Source organism: Schistocerca piceifrons, chromosome X (genome assembly GCF_021461385.2).
Source record: "Schistocerca piceifrons isolate TAMUIC-IGC-003096 chromosome X, iqSchPice1.1, whole genome shotgun sequence".
NCBI classification, from domain to species: domain Eukaryota; kingdom Metazoa; phylum Arthropoda; class Insecta; order Orthoptera; family Acrididae; genus Schistocerca; species Schistocerca piceifrons.
Genome location: NC_060149.1, coordinates 170732141 through 170750936, shown reverse-complemented (window position 1 = coordinate 170750936; position 18796 = coordinate 170732141). Strand labels below are relative to the sequence as shown.

Sequence of the window (18796 nt, the reverse complement as noted above, 5' to 3'; positions counted from 1 at the left end):
CCATGGTAAACACCAGCTATTTACATACTAGGTAATGGCAACAGACATTCCGAGCACTACTTCCTGCAGGAGCAGCTCGAGCCACAGCCTGCAGGAAGTATCACTATGCCAAAACCTGATTGGCTGGAGACAGCTATTTAGGGGCTAGAACTAGCCCCCAAAGTTCAGTTCACTCAGGATGCTGACCTCGTGTACTTCAGTCGTTGAAGATTACGTCTTCATCTCTGAATTAGACTATTACTTGTGTGTGTGTGTGTGTGTGTGTGTGTGTGTGTGTGTGTGTGTGTGTGTGTGTGTGTGTGTGTGTGTTACCATGAATCTTTGTGGAAAATTATAAGTGAACTTTTGTTTGCCTCAATTGGGAGACTTTCACTGGCATTGTTACTGTTACCTTTCGTTTGTTGTTCAGTCATCAACCTTGTGAACTTACAGCAATAAAAGTTGTGTTTGTGAAAAATTGTGAATTGTCAGTCATAACACGGATTATACATAAAAACAATTTGCTGTTGCAATACATAGATTAAGGAATTTACAGCTTGTGACAGTCTTCAGATCTGAGATTCAGATATTCACAGTTTGTGACACAGTCTAAGATCTGAGATTCATATTTTTTAGATAGATGGTCTTCCATCATACAAGTGTACTAAATCTAGAAACTCATCCATTGAGTACACAGGATTGTTTAGGAGCCATAATTGTAATTTCTTTTTTAGTTCTGTAATGGGCATTTTGGAGTTAGGGTGGAAGCAATTCAGTAGTTTTATACCTGCATAGTGAGGGCTTTTCTCAAAGTGTTGTTCTGTGAGAGATGATGAAGGGTCTCTCTCTACTTCTAGTGTTATGATCATTTATTTATTTAGTAAGTGTTTTGTTACTGTTTACTGCCATAATTTCATATTCATTTCATTTGATTTATTATCATGCTTTGCATCATTTATATGATATAGGAATTGTCCTAATACTGTCCAGAATATGCACAGCAGAATATCAGGAATTTCTATCAAACACATAAAATTAACATTATATAATACGTTGAAAATTAAAACATTGAATTAATGGGTTGTTCTTTTACATGCTCTTTTAACATGTACCATATGTGATGAATTTATATATATTTATTACCTTTTGGAAAACACATATTAGAGATAACTTACAGTTAAAAGAGTATAAACAAGACATAGAACTGACAATGAGAACAACATGATATTGACAACACAACTTTCAGTTAGTGATTTAAGGATTCAAAATATTCCTCTATGCCATAAAAACATTTATTTATCAGATACTTTTTTAATTCTGACAAATTTTCCTTCATTTTCTGTTCCCCTGATGCAGAGTGGCAGAGCCTTATAAAGCTTTATTCCATAGTGGCTCACATGTTTTTGAGTTTTTGTTTTTCTTGTTCTTTCTACATGCAGATTCTTAGAGATACATGTATTGTAGTCATTAAGATCTGAATTTACATGTAAACTACTCCAGCATGTTCTTGTATGCAGTATGCTTTTTAATATGTACAAAAATGGTGCTGTATGTATGTTTAGTTGCATGAACAAGTGCTTGCAGCGTGTTTGTGGAGAGCTGTGTGTAATAGTTCTAATGGCCCTTTTCTGTAATTTAAAAACCTCTCTCAAGCAACATTTAGTTGCACCCCAGAATGTTATTCCATAGGATATAATAGAATCGAAATAAGCCATATACACTGATCTTGTACACACTGCACTGCTAACTCTAGAGATTATTCTAAGTGCAAAACATGCTGAATTGAGTTTTTTGGATATGTTTGTGACGGTCTTTCCAGCTCAGGTGCAGATCAATGTACATGCCCAAAAATTTTGTCGACAAGACTTTCTCTATTTCATTGTCACTCAATGATAAATGGTGATCACCCTTGTCATTTACTTTACTGTACTGTATGTAATTTGTTTCTTTTAAATTGAGTGTTAACTTTTCGTAAAACCACTGTTGAACACTCTTCAGAACTTTTTCAACTGTAGTGAATAAGGATTTGCTGTCACCACTTATTATGCTTGTGTGATCTGCAAATAACAATTTTTTTATGACCTGTTGGGCTTTTCAATGTCATTTATATAGATTAGGAATAACAGAGGGCCAAGAACACTGCCCTGGGGGACACCTGCCACTTTCTTAGCATCAGATACCAAATTTTTTGATTATTCTTAGATGATGTGAGCTCCACAACGTGAGTTCCATCTTGGAGATAGGATTCAAACCATTTCCTCCCAATTCCTCCGATGCCTATTGCCTCCAGTTTGTCAAGGAGAATTTGATGATCCACTGCATCGAAGGCCTTGGAAAGATCTAGGTTGATTCCTACTACACATTTTTTTTGTCTAAATTTCTAACAATTTCTTCCATATAGGCCTTTATAGGTGTTTCTGTGCTGTGACCTGTACAAAAACCATGTTGATTACAATTTAGATGATCGAAAGTGTCAAGGTAGCTTATGAGTAATTTTCATCAGTTTTTCAAAGATTTTTTAATAAAGTTGGGAGGAGGAATATAGGTCTATAGTTTTATATCCTATGTGCATCCCCATTTTTTGAATGATTGTTTAACCTTAGAAATTTTCAGCCTTTGGGGGAACACATCATTGGATGATAAATTGGCAATATGTACCAGTGGTTCCAATATTTGAGAGGTGACTTATTGTCACTAACTTCGTCCAGTCCTGCAGCCATTTTGGGTTTCATACTGTTAATTACTTTCAATATTTCATATTTATTAATGGGACTTATCATGCTACTGAGTACTTTTGGTGCTGTTTTTTGTTCTTTGGTAAAGCTCTTGCTTAATTTACCAGGTACGCTTAGGAAGTAGTTGTTAATGTAATTGGACAAGTCTTCCTTCTTTGTTTCAATGTTGCCACTACATTTAAGCACAATATCCTGGTCTTTACAGCTTTTTCCTATTTCTTTTCTAACAATTTCCGATGTGGTACTTGATTTATTGTCTGACTTCCTGATTATCATTAACACTTTTGCTAAATTTATTATTCTACTATATACCTTTTTGTAGTTACTAACACACTTAAAATTAGGGTCAGTATTAGTTTTCATTTCAGAGTTTAGTCTTTTCATAGAGTTTTTAATGCCAGATGTGATCCAAGAACATGTGTATCTATGGCTAGACGAGTTGATTTTAACCAATCTTTTTGGAAAGCACATTTGAAAATTTGTCATGAAAAGTTGGGAGAATATATTGTATGCAGCATCTGTATCAGTTTGTGACAATACTTCTGCCCAATATTGGTTAGTGTGATACCAAACTGATTGCAGTTTTTGGGAGAGGAAGTTATACATATGATATAATTTTGTATGTATTGGAACTGTGAGCACTTTAATAATAAGTGCGTTATGGTAAGATATTCCTAGGTCAGCATTCAAAACTTCTGTATCTGGGCTTTCTATATTTTAAAATATATTATCTATAAGACTATTTGAAGTGTTTGTTACACTTGTAGGGCTGTTTATATTAGAATATACAGGGTGTTTCAAAAATGACCAGTATATTTGAAACGGAAATAAAAACTAAACGAGCAGCGATAGAAATACACCGTTTGTTGCAATATGCTTGGGACAACAGTACATTTTCAGGCGGACAAACTTTCGAAATTACAGTAGTTACAATTTTCAACAACAGATGGCGCTGCAAGTGATGTGAAAGATATAGAAGACAACGCAGTCTGTGGGTGCGCCATTCTGTACGTCGTCTTTCTGCTGTAAGCGTGTGCTGTTCACAACGTGCAAGTGCTGTAGACAACATGGTTTATTCCTTAGAACAGAGGATTTTTCTGGTGTTGGAATTCCACCGCCTAGAACAGAGTGTTGTTGCATCAAGACGAAGTTTTCAACGGAGGTTTAATGTAACCGAAGGACCGAAAAGCGATACAATAAAGGATCTGTTTGAAAAATTTCAACGGACTGGGAACGTGAGGGATGAACGTGCTGGAAAGGTAGGGTGACCGCGTATGGCAACCACAGATGGCAACGCGCAGCTAGTGCAGCAGGTGATCCAACAGCGGCCTCGGGTTTCCGTTCGCCCTGTTGCAGCTGCGGTCCAAATGACGCCAACGTCCACGTATCGTCTCATGCGCCAGAGTGTACACCTCTATCCATACAAAATTCAAACGCGGCAACCCCTCAGCGCCGCTACCATTGCTGCACGAGAGACATTCGCTAACGATATAGTGCACAGGATTGATGACTGCGATATGCATGTGGGCAGCATTTGGTTTACTGACGAAGCTTATTTTTACCTGGACGGCTTCGTCAATAAACAGAACTGGCGCATATGGGGAACCGAAAAGCCCCATGTTGCAGTCCCATCGTCCCTGCATCCTCAAAAAGTACTGGTCTGGGCCGCCATTTCTTCCAAAGGAATCATTGGCCCATTTTTCAGATCCGAAACGATTACTGCATCACGCTATCTGGACATTCTTCGTGAATTTGTGGCGGTACAAACTGCCTTAGACGACGCTGCGAACACCTCATGGTTTATGCAAGATGGTGCCCGGCCACATCGCACGGCCGACGTCTAATTTCCTGAATGAATATTTCGATGATCGTGTGATTGCTTTGGGCTATCCGAAACATACAGGAGGCAGCGTGGATTGGCCTCCCTATTCGCCAGACATTAACCCCTGTGACTTCTTTCTGTGGGGACACTTGAAAGACCAGGTGTACCACCAGAATCCAGAAACAATTGAACAGCTGAAGCAGTACATCTCATCTGCATGTGAAGCCATTCCGCCAGACACGTTGTCAAAGGTTTCGGGTAATTTCATTCAGAGACTACGCCATATTACTGCTACGCATGGTGGATATGTGGAAAATATCGTACTATAGAGTTTCCCAGACCGCAGCGCCATCTGTTGTTGAAAATTGTAACTAATGTAATTTCGAAAGTGTGTGCCTGAAAATGTACTGTTGTCCCAAGCATATTGCAAACGGTGTATTTCTATCGCTGCTTGTTTAGTTTTTATTGCCGTTTCAAATATACCGGTCATTTTTGAAACACCCTGTAGGCTCAAACTTTGTAGAATAATTATCATCTTAAGTACATACAGGTTATGAGCAGTTACTATTTTATATTCTTGAAACCAATTTTTGCAGGACTCACTGACAACTTCTTTCCCATAATTCTAAGCGACTTCTTTTGTAGAATAAGTACACTTTCCATATTACCTTTACTGCTGGATCCACATACTTCTATTCCATAGCTCAGATGGGACTCAAATGGTTTGAAATATATTTATCTTGGAGTGGTAATCTTACAAAAAATGTGTTAGTTTTCTTAGGGCATATATGGTAGTGGATAGCATTTTGCAAGTATCATTTACATGATCAGACTAGTTTAACTTTCCATCAAGTGTATGGCAAAGAAATTGGGTCTAGTTTTTTTAATGTATTTGTCACCCATTAAAATTTTTTTCGTGAGTTTGCCTCCCCAGATCAAATTCAATAGACATTTGTGTTTAGTTTGTTTTCATTAAAATACAGCAGAATTATGCCTGCAGCAGTATTAGATTCCACTTCAAGCTGCAAATAGCTTGGATTGCGACATATTAATGTGGAATAATCTGCATTTAAGATAGCTGTTGCTGGGTTAGTTCTAGACTGAACATCATTAACATAAATGATTAAAAGAAGGGTCATAATATCGACCCTGTGGAATACCAAAATTAAGAAAGTCAGTGTGATTTGTATGCTCCTCTGTTCTACTAATTAGACACAAACTGCTTCCTATTTGTCAAGTAGGATCTAATCAGATTATGGGCTGCACTTCTAATGCTATAGTTCCATAGTTTGTCTGGCAATATGGTCATATCAATACAGTCAAATGCTTTTCTTTTAAGTCTAGAAAGATGACAGATTCACATTCTTTAGTATCTATTGCCTTAGTGACATCTTTGATTAACTTGGATGCTGCTGTAATGGTGGATCACCCCATTGACAAACCTATACCATCCCTCAGAAATTATTTTGCTTACCAGGAAGTTGCAGGTTCTTATGTATATTAGTTTCTCAAAGATTTTAAATATTATTGGAAGAACGGATATGGGTCAAAAGTTTTCTACTAGATTTCTGTTTCCTTTTTTTAAAAATAGGCACAACTAGCAAAATTTACAACTCATCTGGAAATAGACCATCTTTCATATGCAAGTTGATAGTTGCTGATAAAGGTGATGCAATTTTATAAACATTTCTTACAAGTGTCCAGACTTAAGCCGTCATATCCTACTGCATGAGAATCCTTCAAGCCACTCATTTTAATTATTTCTTCTTCTTCACTTGTTGGCATCAAACATACTTCCCGACACTGGTGTTCCTCTGAATTTGAATTTGTATTTGATTTTTTAAGCCGATTGCTTCTAGCATAAACAAAGTAATTGTTAAATAGATTGACCTTATTTTGATCAGCTTCTATTGTGGCATTTATCACCAAGTGATTTGCAGTTTTATGTTTTCCAGATTTACCTATTTCTCTATTTACTAGTGACCATGTTTTGAAAATATTATTGGGTAACATTAAAATTTTTGAGACAGAATTTTCATGAGTCTGTTGAAGGTTGCCTCTACATTGCAAGAAAGGAAGATAATTCCACTACCAGTTTTAGTGCTTCATTAATGGTGTTTATATACTTAGCAGTTAATAACTTGACCTTTATCAGTAATTAATTTCCATCATGACCTTTATGGTGTAATAGGTGATCAACATCAAACAATCTTAGCTAAATCAACTTCATAAGAAATGTACAGAAAAGTTATGAGGGCAGGACTAAAGCCTCATGCAACTCATTTGAAAATAAGATATTTCGAAGTTTTGAAATTGAATATGTATCTGGTCCTGCTGCTCCCCATTTTGGTATGCAGTACAATGTGTGGGGAGGTAAGTCTGTATGACATGGTCAACAGGATTTCTGTGTCCACCATTTACCACTTTTCCATTACAGATATTTGTACTTTTTCCAACCTACCTTAGTGTTGTTTTCCTGTGTCAAAAATTTGCCCACCTCCATTCCCAGAACCCTAGTACAGTCCACTGAATCCCCAATGCTCTGGATAAAATCCTTTCAGCTGTTCTGTCTCAAATTTAGTACACATTGTTTTCTTCCCATTGATCAATAAATTGTTCTCTCTAAAATACCATTCTATTGTTCACGTATTCTCACTGGCTGTCTTCAAAATCCTTCAAGTCACTACACACTAACAAAGATGTGTCAACATACATAATCACCTTTACATTTACTGCTGTGTGCATATTTATATGTAAGAAGCAGGAAGTCCTAGTAATGAACCTTGAGCAACACCATATTTTACCTGCAGAGAATCAGAGTAGACATCTATTTCTGGATTTACATTTTATTTTAACATTTGTCTTTTCAACAAAGACTTCTATAATGGCTGTAGGTTTTACTCTTCTGCCACAGCAGTCCAGTGTCTAACCATTTTGTGACAAAAGATTTTGAAATGTTTAATCACACGCCATATACTTTAACCTCTGGAGGCCTGAAGTCAGCGTTTTGGAGTAAACTGGACAGAACAAAATTTAATGTGTTGGTTGGCACCACTGATTTTTAAAATATTCATGAATATATTTTTATATTTACACATTGCCGCAGGTCATGTGTCTTGTACAATACGTTTGCTTGCTAACAAGAATCTGCCACACAGTGAAAAATAAATGTTACATTATTTTTGCTTCCAATCCCAAAGAAAGCAGGTGTTGACAGATGTGAAAATTACCAAACTATCAGCTGAATAAGTCACAGCTGCAAAATACTAACACGAATTCTTTACAGACGAATGGAAAAACTAGTAGAAGCCAACCTCGGGGAAGATCAGTTTGGAATCCGTAGAAACACTGGAACACGTGAGGCAATACTGACCTTATGACTTATCTTAGAAGAAAGAGTAAGGAAAGGCAAACCTACGTTTCTAGCATTTGTAAACTTAGAGAAAGCTTTTGACAATGTTGACTGGAATACTCTCTTTCAAATTCTAAAGGTGGCAGGGGTAAAATACAGGGAGCGAAAGGCTATTTACAATTTGTACAGAAACCAGATGGCAGTTATAAGAGTCGAGGGGCATGAAAGGGAAGCAGTGGTTGGGAAAGGAGTGAGACAGGGTTGTAGCCTCTCCCCGATGTTGTTCAATCTGTATAATGAGCAAGCAGTAAAGGAAACAAAAGAAAAATTCGGAGTAGGTATTAAAATTCATAGAGAAGAAATAAAAACTGAGGTTCGCCGATGACATTGTAATTCTGTCAGAGACAGCAAAGGACTTGGAAGAGCAGTTGAATGGAATGGACAGTGTCTTGAAAGGAGGATATAAGATGAACATCAACAAAAGCAAAACAAGGATAATGGAATGTAGTCAAATTAAATCGGGTGATGCTGAGTGAATTAGATTAGGAAATGAGGCACTTAAAGTAGTAAAGGAGTTTTGCTATTTGGGGAGCAAAATAACTGATGATGGTCGAAGTAGAGAGGATATAAAATGTAGACTGGCAATGGCAAGGAAAGCGGTTTCTGAAGAAGAGAAATTTGTTAACATCGAGTATTGATTTAAGTGTCAGGAAGTCATTTCTGAAAGTATTTGTATGGAGTGTAGCCATGTATGGAAGTGAAACATGGACGATAAATAGTTTGGACAAGAAGAGAATAGAATAGAAGCTTTCGAAATGTGGTGCTACAGAAGAATGCTGAAGATTAGATGGGTAGATCACATAACTAATGAGGAAGTATTGAATAGGATTGGGGAGAAGAGAAGTTTGTGGCACAACTTGACCAGAAGAAGGGATCGGTTGATAGGACATGTTCTGAGGCATCAAGGGATCACCAATTTAGTATTGGAGGGCAGTGTGGAGGGTAAAAATCGTAGAGGGACACCAAGAGATGGATACACTAAGCAGATTCAGAAGGATGTAGATTGCAGTAGGCACTGGGAGATGAAAAAGCTTGCACAGGATAGAGTAGCATGGAGAGCTGCATCAAACCAGTCTCAGGACTGAAGACAACAACAACAACAACAACAACATTCCTCTTCAAGATAGAAAATTCACAAAGTTATGATTGTCTCATCACATGTTCTTTTTTAAATATAAATTGTTATAAATATAATTAAACTTTACAGATTTTTAAAAATTTTACAGGATATTCTTATCAAGTATGAAACTTTTTGAAACAGTTTCTTTCCTATGTAAAGCACACAAACACCATACATTCAAAACATCTCACATTCGTTAGCTTCGAACAACCCATTCCTCTGCGTCTTTATCTGTTCTTTTTGGTATCCATTTCTGGCATGCGCAAAGCACATTTGTATCTTTTGGCCACTGGTGGTGCTGGCTGAACTAATCTCTTCTTTTCATTGTCCTCTTCCCTTTCTTCACTTTCCTCTTCTTCACCTTCCTTTTCACATCTGTCTGGGTTGTTTGCCTTTCTTTCAGTGGTGCTGAAAACAAGATTTTCAGCAGTATCCATCTTGATGGATTCTCTTCCAGTGCAGTGTTCTTGTATTGAATACATGATGCAGCAGTAGCAGCAGCAAAATCAAAAAATTGTACAGTACCTTTGTTGTCCACTTCCTCATTGTGTCTTTCATGGCATATTTGCTAATGGCCCTGTCCATAAGATCCACACTGCCCATGTGAGAGTTTTACATACACTCCTGGAAATTGAAATAAGAACACCGTGAATTCATTGTCCCAGGAAGGGGAAACTTTATTGACACATTCCTGGGGTCAGATACATCACATGATCACACTGACAGAACCACAGGCACATAGACATAGGCAACAGAGCATGCACAATGTCGGCACTAGTACAGTGTATATCCACCTTTCGCAGCAATGCAGGCTGCTATTCTCCCATGGAGACGATCGTAGAGATGCTGGATGTATTCCTGTGGAACGGCTTGCCATGCCATTTCCACCTGGCGCCTCAGTTGGACCAGCGTTCGTGCTGGACGTGCAGACCGCGTGAGACGACGCTTCATCCAGTCCCAAACATGCTCAATGGGGGACAGATCCGGAGATCTTGCTGGCCAGGGTAGTTGACTTACACCTTCTAGAGCACGTTGGGTGGCACGGGATACATGCGGACGTGCATTGTCCTGTTGGAACAGCAAGTTCCCTTGCCGGTCTAGGAATGGTAGAACGATGGGTTCGATGACGGTTTGGATGTACCGTGCACTATTCAGTGTCCCCTCGACGATCACCAGTGGTGTACGGCCAGTGTAGGAGATCGCTCCCCACACCATGATGCCGGGTGTTGGCCCTGTGTGCCTTGGTCGTATGCAGTCCTGATTGTGGCGCTCACCTGCATGGCGCCAAACACGCATACGACCATCATTGGCACCAAGGCAGAAGCGACTCATCGCTGAAGACGACACATCTCCATTCGTCCCTCCATTCACGCCTGTCGCGACACCACTGGAGGCGGGCTGCACGATGTTGGGGCGTGAGCGGAAGACGGCCTAACGGTGTGCGGGACCGTAGCCCAGCTTCATGGAGACGGTTGCGAATGGTCCTCGCCGATACCCCAGGAGCAACAGTGTCCCTAATTTGCTGGGAAGTGGCGGTGCAGTCCCCTACGTCACTGCGTAGGATCCTACGGTCTTGGCGTGCATCCGTGCGTCGCTGCGGTCCGGTCCCAGGTCGACGGGCACGTGCACCTTCCGCCGACCACTGGCGACAACATCGATGTACTGTGGAGACCTCACGCCCCACGTGTTGAGCAATTCGGCGGTACGTCCACCCGGCCTCCCGCATGCCCACTATACGCCCTCGCTCAAAGTCCGTCAACTACACATACGGTTCACGTCCACGCTGTCGCGGCATGCTACCAGTGTTAAAGACTGCGATGGAGCTCCGTATGCCACGGCAAACTGGCTGACACTGACGGCGGCGGTGCACAAATGCTGCGCAGCTAGCGCCATTCGACGGCCAACACCGCGGTTCCTGGTGTGTCCGCTGTGCCGTGCGTGTGATCATTGCTTGTACAGACCTCTCGCAGTGTCCGGAGCAAGTATGGTGGGTCTGACACACCTGTGTCAATGTGTTCTTTTTTCCATTTCCAGGAGTGTATTTACAGCAAAAGGGCAAGGAATCTATATACTGACCTTGGTGCTTGCTCCACCTTCGACAAGTTTCCACAGAATTTACCCCTGAGTATGTGGAAGCCAAATGAATGGCACCATGATCATGCCATTTTATGATTGGAATTGCATCACAATCTCTCACCATTTGGTCGAAACTTCCTCTTCCTCACATTTGAGAAGTATGCTTTTTGGTAACTTTGAGGTCATCATTGTTCCACACCCTCAAATAGCTCTGAGGAGAGAACTTTGAGGAGGCAAAGTAGTGAAATATTGATCCATGAAAATCTTTGTTCTCGTTGGCAATATATCAGACTACTTCAATACCCTTTCCCTCCAATATGTAATTTTTCAGGCATAGGTGTCATCTCTGAATTAGTTGGTCTCTGTCCACCCTCATACATAAAAATCTAAGGGTAATCTTAGTCCACTTGCTAAAGCCATTACAAAGTTTTTCAGGCCCACAGGTTAAGATTTTCCTCTAACGTATTGTTTCATGTGGACTTTCCCATGGAATGGCACCATTTGTTTGTCAGCTCTTTGGACGAGGATGTTAGACATGTTTTTCTAATCACTGACAACATTGGTGAAACTTTCAAGTATGTCTGTTTTTTCATTGTCGCTGACAGTATGGTCAACAACCTTGATATATGCTCGAAGGCTGTAGAAACTAACTATGCTGATGTTTGCTGCAACCACTGGATATCTAGTACATTGTTTCCAACATAACCTAAGCTTAGGAGAACCAAAAACTGAAATCACAATACTTACAGCCCAGTATTTCTTGATCTCATCTAGGGTGGTGGTGCTGGTAAGAGATCTTCCATGTGATGAAACATGCTTTTATTTTGGTTTTTCTGCCATATTACTGTAGAAATCTTCATTTAAATACTTATTAAAATATTCAAACTCTTTCCTAATTCCTGTACCGACAGATTCTGCATTAGAACTATGATGTTGACATCATGGCAGTTGATATACAAGGCGAAAATTAAAATGTAAAGAATAATATTTCTTAAAAATGATTGTTTTGTATAATTAACATTCATACTTATTTAAACTACTAAAATATGTACTCTCTTCTGTGGTACCAGCATTGTGTTCAATCTCTAGGTGATGAAGTTTCATAAGCTTGTGTTGGCACTACTATACTATGTTGGCACTACTGTACTATCACTGGCTGAAAATACTTTTTCATAATGATGTCAGTTGCGATCTGTGAAGAAGAACCACCACATCCAGAAGCTAAGCTATTTCTGAATCAGATGTACCTGTCAATAATATTTGAATTTTTAAATCACATTTGAGAAGTTTTACTTGTACAGAAAGCATTAGAAATGCCTATACCATTATTAAAGTTGGTAAACGCACCTTAAAAATAATAATGTTGAAACAATGAATGAACAGTATAAAATGTAGCTGCCTGCCATTTGCTCACATCCATATGAAATATAGTCACAGAGACCCAACGTATCAAATATGATACATCTACTAAATAAGAATTTTTCAGAAGTAAACTCATCTTTCATGTCACTTTGATATAATTAGTCAGCGAACAGTTAAAAATATTTTGTACTTCTTTAGAAGTATATGAATGATGAATTAACAATACTAACCTTCCTTTCTTGATGCCATGTTTACACACTTGTTACTGACTGCTCCTGACACCTAGTGGTCATTCTGAGAACTAGAAATAGGCTGCCTGCTTGTTCTGCAGAGTGTATTTAATAGGATACAGTGTTTTTACAAAAAAAGGCACACCTTGTGTAAGATGATCATTTGAACAGATTTATTATATTTGATACAAGGGGTCACTAGAGGTTAATGATGTAGGGCCTCAATGAGCATTATGAAATTTGTCAGCTCAGTCTTCCTTTTCTGAACCCATGTTACACTTCACTGAAATCATTTTGTTTCTCTAACACTTTCAATGATGTTTAATCACTGCTTCTGTTTTAGACAGAACTGTTGTTATTCTTATGCGTCTATAACTTTCTGGAGCCCCCTACTTTTAGCAGAACTTCTGGCCTAACCCTATTTCCAAGTTCAGTTTGTCTCAGTTCAGCCACTATGTTGTCCTCTGTCTTTCAGTTCAGTCTGTGAAAATGGTCTGCACCAACAAAATGCACAATCTGAATTTTGTAGGTACATTTGATGGACATTATCAATGTGCTGAATGTTTGTTTATACCTTTGAGATATATATTTTTTCTTTAATGGGGTAGAACACATTACCAGAATGTGTGTGTGTGTGTGTGTGTGTGTGTGTGTGTGTGTGTGTGTGTGTGTGTGTGTGTGTGTGTGTGTGTGTGTGTGTCATTCACACTTCATTTCTAAACTGGGTAACTCCTTGCAATGTCCTGTTTTACCTACAAACCAGTGTAGTAAAATAGCTATGGTTCAACTACTTCCTTCCAAGTTACAGGAAGTAACTCATACCATCAAAAACATGTGGCTCATGCAAAAAATTTCATTAAAAGTTTAAAAAATATCATTGCCAAAGTATGTTTAAATTTAAGGACTGTGACAAAAATATTTCACACAATTTTTTATTTAGTTTATTACAGCACATTTTCATTTATTCATTAGGAAATATGAAATCAAATGATTCATCTATTTGGAATGAGCTTGTGAATAAAATACATGTTCACAAGACATTGCAATTACAAATTAGACTTCCTGTTTGAAGTTTTTGTTTTATGTTTAGAGCTTGCACAGCATTTTCAATACTTAATTCTCTGTTTAATTTATTAGGATAAAACAAATTCAAAAAAGGGGTTTTTGAAGTTGTCTCTAAAGCTGACAAGGGAATTGTCTTATGAAGTAATTTATAGTTTTACAGTAAATTATAGGAACTACTGTTAATTTTTTTAGTATGTGCTTAGTAAAAAATCATCAACCAGAATCTGGAACAATTCTAGAAGTGTTAAATGTAAAGATAAAATCAGTATTTTATATACAGCAAACTTTAAAAAGCTTACAGCATTCATTTTACACATATACAAAATATCATTTTAAGAATAAATAAGATTTCACATTGAGATTTTTCATTCATGAAATACATTTTACACTGGTGGCAATCATTCAGTACTTCCCTCATCACAGAGCATCACCTACAACTCTGAATAATTCTTAGTTTCAAAAACCTTAAAATGCAATTTCCCTGCATTTCTCTGGTCAACAAAGGAATGGTCTCCTTGAAGTTTCAATATTTAATGCCATTCTAAAGCAACATGGCATATTATAAGGTACACATTGGATATTATTACAGTGACAATTGTGACTGGCATCCCAATCCTGTGGAAAGAAAAGTATTTTGTTAGTCATTCATTTTTAATATTTTTCAAGCTAATGCTAAACTATGCTGTCTTAGCATACAATACTTAACAAATAACCTACAGTTGCAGTGGAAGGTAAAAAAGTCAACATCGGTCATGACCACTTCGTACTTAGGCAACAGGGAACAATATCTATCAATAGGGAATGCACATCTATCAGAAACCAAAGGCATCAAATATCAAGTGCTGCTGGGATCTGTAATGTGGCCATTGCTATTTAATATATTTGTTGATTACATAGGTGTTGAAGGGTAGGAGAAGAAAATTTTGTATGCAGATTTCATGATATGACTGAACTGTGACCAAAATGTGGTACAGGTGGAGGGAAGAGCATACATATCTTCCAACACTGCAGCTCATTGGCTCCTGGAAAATAAACTTTTTATAAACCTAAGGAAGACTATGTATGTAGTGTTCAGAAATGAAGACAAGGCTATGCACATCGATTCTAAATCCATAATAATGGATGACTAAGAAGTAGAATTCACTAGATTCTTAGTTATTACTGTGGCTAACAAGCTGAAAGAGAGAACTATTAATTATGTCTGTAAGAAGCTCTGATCAGTCTTATTCATAATGAGGCAGCTATCACAGTATGCAAACATCTACCGTGCACAATCAATATACTGTAAAGGATGAGCCAGACAGTAAGGGATTTTACTTTATTATATGAACCTCCAACCGGTAACTTCATTTTTCCATTGCAGTCAAGCCACGGCCGGCAGTGTTAGCTGCCTGTAAATTCTTTCTTCCCACGGTTTAGTAACAGGAAGTCAGCACCTATGAAGGGCACCTTGTTCACACGCCTCACTCATGTGCTGACGAGGTAACGCCACCCCAGGCGTCGCTTAGCAGGGAACGCTCTGGAAAGTTCCATGCCGCCCGCACGGTGCGTCGAACATACCCGGCCGCCCATCACCGGGCCCGCTCTCTTGTATTCTTGCTCACCCGCGAGTCGGATGCACGCCCTGGAGCATTGAACATCTCCCGCTTCTCCCGGTGCTGCGGCAGACAACCACTTTCGGTAGCTTCGCGAACAATGTTTGCCAAATTGTAAGCTCTGGCTCACCCTCACCTCCCTAGACCTATGTAGCCCCTTATACTTTAGCCAATAAATGGCCCCTCTAAAAATTACCCTATTATTCCACAACAGACAGACAGACAGACAGACAGACAGTCTGCCTGAAGAACTACACAGCAATGTATATGACACTACATTTTCAAAGAGCCTCATGGACTGTTTGGTGGAAAAGTAATTTTGCAGTGTTGAGGAGTACTTATCACATTAAATTTATATGTATTGTTAGTGTTAATGACATTAGAATGTAACAAAAATGGTTAGGAAGTATGTGATAAAGTGTTCTATTTTTGACATGCCTGTATTGCATGCACATTCAATGTACAGCATGAAATAAAATCCAATTTATGTTTACCATTCACATTCCAAACACTAAAATTTAGCTAACCAGAACATTTATTTTTTAGTCAATTATCAAAATCCGTACAATGAGGTAATCAAGGTAACAATGGATAAGCCATCACATAATTTTCCCTCTATAAGCCTTTTTACAAATACCATAATAATATAGTGCCCTCTCAACCCATGAATGTAAAATTTTCTGGAGTAACTGTTTCAGTGGTAACTGTCAGATGATAATTGCAGATAAATTTGTGCACTAGATCTGTTGTGAAATGCCTATTAGTCAAGTTTTAATTTCCACTAAAAGGATATCTTAAGAAATCATAGTGATAAAGGCAGCCTGCAAGGAGTGCGATATCAAACCTACTTTGAGAGTTTACTGTATTTCGTCACAACACTAACCAGGTGAATAATTTATCTTTGCCAATTAAGAACCTCTTTAATTGTAGCCATTTCATGACTAAACAGTGTCTAGTGGAAATTATCACAAAATGCATGTTGCAGTATTATATAGGTCAGAAATATTTTCTCACAGCAAATTAGAGTACAGTTTTAAGTAAACAATGGGAGAAAACATGTTATTTTGAGCATTAAAATTTAATATTCTTAAGAGTATTTTCATTCAATCATTGCGTCTTCAAAAAAATGTGTTTTTCGCTAGACACATTTCACTTTGAGGTAAAGCATCATCAGTGGTCTTTAAATTATTTACACTTTAATTTGCTTTAAGATAAAAGACAGTTAAAAATATGTCAGTTTTGTTTTATGGTGACTTCCTTTTTATTACTTATCCATAGTGTAAGGTAGGTTAGGAAGTGGAGTTCAGTGTGAATTTGTTAAGCTAATAATTATCACACGCTACTCACAAAGTTGCCCAGAAGTAATGATTCATAGATTTTGAAAATTAGATTAGATGTGTTGCACTACTCCATCCTAATTTCAGAAAGACACCATTTGACAATTTTCCCCCCCTCACAGTTTATGGCCCATACCTAATTTTCAGAATTAAGACAGGTTTTTTTACACTGAATTTTGTGATTTTATTCAAACCAGGATTTGACACTTCAAATCATAAATGCAAAACAGTTTTGCCAACTACTTTCTTATTTGGTAGTTACAACTATATGCTGATTGTCGCACTAACAGAAATTGCCAGGAACACCACCTTCAAGTGCCTATTAAGAAGGGCCAAAGTGATTTCAATAATTTTTCTTTACAGTTTACACATTATGGCCTACTACAGTTGAACACTTCCATTAAATAGGGATTCAATTCCTTAACCACTGGGCCAACTCAGTGAAGCATCCAGACAACTTGTGCTGAACCCTAAATGATCAGTCTCTAGGCAATATCTATCAAGCTGCCCTTTACACTAAACAAACCACAAGAGACTTCCATCAAAAACCATTTTTAAAGTTGGCATGTATCATAAAATGATTCTTAGTATATGTGAGTCCTTTAACAACCTGACCATATTGTTCCCTAATTTATCAGCTCTGGTTCCACCAGTTTGCACACATTCCTGCACCTCTGGTGATCTGGTGATCTGTTTCTCTTTAAATACACTTTTGCTTTGGTCTTTTGAGAAAACCTTTACAGGATTCGCTAGAATGCTACCAGCAATTACTAACTTAACAAAATAGCATAAATAAATTTGAGTAACTGGTTTTAAATCAATCTATAAAATAAAATTTTTCCTTACTTGAAAAACTGCATAAATGTGAACCTGTAGCCATGTTGCTCAGCAACTCCAGCACAGACAACATTTGATGATGAACCAATTAATGTACCATTGCCTATGATAAGAAAATAAAATTGATTTATTAATGACAATTGTGTATCCTTTGCAATCTTGAGTAATTTTATGACTTGTTATGAAACATATCCACACAATCACCTTTGTAAGCAATTTTTGTTTAATTTTAGACAAGTCTGTATTAAAGCACTAATGTCTGCACTGTTCCCAACAATAGATTGCTTGTTGTCAATATTACTTTTCCTTTATTATCATACTTTTATGTATTGCCAGCACTTTTGATAACAGTTTCATGACTGATGTGGAACCTTTTATTCCTTCAAGATTTGGTGGCATAATATCTTTAGTGAAGTGGCATGTGGCAGGTTTGGGCAGTGGCAGTGGGGGAGGAGGAGGAGGGAGAGAAGGATTACTGTTGCTCGACATGCAGTATATCCCATGGCCAGTACCATTTCCTTCTTTCTCCCCTCGCCATAAGCACAGTTCGCTATTAACTTGTTTGACGCAAGCAAACACTGTACTGGGCAGTTTCTTGTGAAGTGAGTTGTGTGGTATTTTATTTTTCAAACTGAAAACCTTGGCAACAAGTTCACTGTAAGCTAACCTCAGTGAATGGTCACAAGGTTACTACTGTGTGGTCCAAGCTCTGCACAGGGATTTTGTATAATACCAAATTTATTCATAACGAAATGGCCAGTGATTCATGTCAGTGATTTGTAAATAGTTTCTACAATGAGTGCATTCTACTAATAGCTCAAAATGACATCCTGGGAAATATCAGGTCCTTGCATTACAGGACTGTTACATAAACAGTCAAATTTGTAGACATGTACGCAATGTTATGAGACAACAGGACCTGGCAGATGACTGCACTTTAACATTTACAACATAAGGAATAAGCTGATAAAATTGTGAAATGGGATGAAAAACTTTTCGACACTGCTTTAACAGTGGGTGCACAGCCACTAAGATAGGATAACAGTGCATCTTCATCTTTGATTATAATGTATTGTATTGGCTCTACAAGTTGGGTGGTATACCTCTTGTTTGTTTATGCTCACTGTAACTCCTCTGCACATTACATATAGTTCAGTAACTACCATTTACATCACACTGAAATATTGAAAATATTTGCTCACTGCATGCAACAGTATAACCTAGTA

The 18796-nt window shown here is 38.0% G+C and overlaps 1 protein-coding gene across 1 annotated transcript in view; it reads right to left on the bottom strand.

Annotated features, from left to right (window-relative positions):
- Positions 1–14331: 14331 nt before the first annotated feature.
- The window catches only part of LOC124722237 (P protein), a 60232-nt gene continuing 55767 nt past the window's right edge, over positions 14332–18796 (bottom strand). The window contains exons 16-17 of the mRNA XM_047247428.1: positions 17580–17673; positions 14332–14416 (exon numbers count right to left, since the gene is read on the bottom strand). Coding sequence (XP_047103384.1) covers positions 14332–14416; positions 17580–17673 — 179 coding nt within the window. The remainder of the gene's footprint in view (positions 14417–17579; positions 17674–18796) is intronic.